We start from the raw sequence: 2,545 nt of genomic DNA, 5'->3' as shown, positions 1-2,545 counted from the left end.
TGGCTTACAAGTTTTCAAGAGGGAGTTTAGTTTAAGAGTGTGCGGGGAAGGTAAAATTCCCACTGAATAGTTTTCGTCTTGTCTAGATGGGTCTGATTAAAGGAGATGGGGATAAGATTCTTAAGATTCAATAGTGAGTAACTGTTATCATGACTAATTGCCATTGCCACAACCTTAAAGGTAGAAGTTTTGAAGCAAAAAAAGGGGAATGGTTGTTCTTAAAGTTCAGGAATGGAAGACTCTAGGAATATCAAGGTAGAAGAGTGGAAGTGGAGTGTGGGACCCTATCCAGAGAAGCAGTGATACCTGAGATGGAGGCAGAGATGATGACATGGCGACATGGACTCTAGGCTCATGGAGGCAAAGGGGCTGTGTGCTGGCATCCAGGGGGCAGGCTTGCAGGGTGTGCCCTTTGGACTTTTGAATGATTATATATTTCTGAGTGTTTTGGTGTGCATCTGAAAAATAGCCCAGAGGGAATACAAGCAAATACTGTTGAAAGATGATACATGGTGGGGATTGTAAGCATTGCAGGGAAATGAAATACGATGTTCTCCCATGTAAACTATCACTCAATTCACAATAAAAACTAAAACAACAATAAAAAACAAAACAAAACAAAACAAAAAACAGTCAACCTTCAGGTGGAAAAATGATGGTTACAATTTTCAGGAATTCTCAAAGACCAGCATTGGAACATTCAGGAAAAGGGTTCAACAATTAATAGTGCTTGTTACAGTGAGATACTCATTAAAGCTGAAACCTAAATCTTGGATTAAATGCAGAGAACTGCTATCCAAGAGCACTGTGATGTCACATGACAATGTTCATCCCCACGCCTGTGTCCAAACTGTTGACACTCAGCAAAAACTTCATTTTGAGGTGTGAAAGCATTCTCCCTCTATTCCCGATCTTGCTCACTGAACTTTCAAATCTTTGGTCCCCTGAAAGCAGTACTTCAAGGATGAAGATTCACCTCTGATGAAGAAGAGAAGACAGTGATGTGTTTGTGGCTCACAGCTCAGCCTAGAACATTTTTAAATAAGGGAATGTCAAAGTGTATTGAAATGCAAGGAGGTTATGTGGGGAAATGATGTATTTGTCTTTTCTAAAAGTTGAGTAAAATACAGTCTACAGGCAGAGTGCAGATAATTATTGACTCACCCTCATATGAAGGGCCATATAGTAAATAATTTGGGTTTTGTGGGCCATAAGGTCTCTTTCATAACATCTCAATTCTATTGTTGTAGCATGAAAGCAGCCATAGACAACATGTAAATGAACAGAAGTGGCTATGTTCCAAGAAATGTTTATTTACAACCACAGACATGGAATTAGATTTGACCCACTAGTCTCAATTTGTTAATCTCTACTCTAAAGTAGAGAATGAAAAATTAAAAGCCCGGCAAAGAAGCCCTTAATGTTGCCATACTTACTCCATTTGCTTTGCTGAGTGCCTGGAAATAGATACTGTAGCTTTTCAATGGGGAGAGTGGAGGGTTCCAGTAGCCATTGTATGTCTTGTTGTCACCAACTGTAAATGGTTGGGTAACAGGCAGGTTGGCAGGCTTCAATTCAGCAGCAAAATAGTGTAGGGAATCCAGGTTGGAAGCATTCCTATAGCTCACAGGCACTGAGAAGCACTCGATGATGTCTGCTGCCCTCCGTGACTTCTGAAGTCGCTCCTCCTTGACAACTAGCTGATAAACACTGGACAGGAAAGAGAAGAGGCAGATGAGCAGTCATCTAGAGGAGATGACTCATTAATTCCCAGTGTATCAACACAACTTCTCCCATGTAGAAACATCATCATAACAGCTGCCTACAACTAAACCTTCTACTTGATTTTTAGATTTACAAAGCCACCATTTTCTAGAAATCCATCACCACTTAGATGTCTCAAAGCTAACTCACACTAGACATGTCCCAAATTTAGCACAGCACTAACCCTACAAACCTGCCTGTACCTAATTCTACACATCTCTCTTTAATGAAACACATGAAGATAAGTCCAAAAGTTCTGCTACAAAATCAAAGCAACATTAAGCAAAAATATCAAGATGTGAAGCTCTTGCCTCTCAGCACATCCTCCATCGGGGTCTGTACATTTTGAAGGCAGTGTTTCCATTTCTCTAACCCTTTCCCAAAGAATTCTGTGCTCTGCATTTATACCATATCCAAATGGCAGTTGGGGCACCCTCAAGGGGCTCAAATCATATGCTTTGTCAATGTTATTTGAGTTTGTGGAACAAAAAGAAGTCTGAAGGGGAAATATGAGGACTGTAGGATGGCTAGGGAAAGGTTGCCCAAAGAAATTCTTATAGGACAGCTGGTATCACCCTCAAAGAATGAAGTGGTGTATTGTCATGACGGGAAAAAACAATTCCTCAGTGCAACTTTTCTGAACTTTTTCTCATCAATGTAGTTTTCAATTTTCTTAAAACTTCTTCATGATAAGCCCCTATGATCTCCCTGTGTCATTCAAGAAAATCTATCAAAATTACACCTTTGAAATGCCAAAAAAAAAAAAAAAAAAAAAAAAAAA

General features: G+C 39.7%; 1 protein-coding gene across 1 annotated transcript in view; it reads right to left on the bottom strand.

The window, feature by feature from the left end:
• The window catches only part of LOC102821630 (receptor-type tyrosine-protein phosphatase T-like), a 1,273,932-nt gene that overhangs the window by 322,820 nt on the left and 948,567 nt on the right, over positions 1-2,545 (bottom strand). The window contains exon 12 of the mRNA XM_006839353.1: positions 1,437-1,710. Coding sequence (XP_006839416.1) covers positions 1,437-1,710 — 274 coding nt within the window. The remainder of the gene's footprint in view (positions 1-1,436; positions 1,711-2,545) is intronic.

The sequence above is a fragment of the Chrysochloris asiatica genome, unplaced genomic scaffold, assembly GCF_000296735.1.
Source record: "Chrysochloris asiatica unplaced genomic scaffold, ChrAsi1.0 scaffold00023, whole genome shotgun sequence".
Classification (NCBI taxonomy): Eukaryota; Metazoa; Chordata; class Mammalia; order Afrosoricida; family Chrysochloridae; genus Chrysochloris; species Chrysochloris asiatica.
This window is presented reverse-complemented; position numbering and strand designations above follow the sequence as displayed.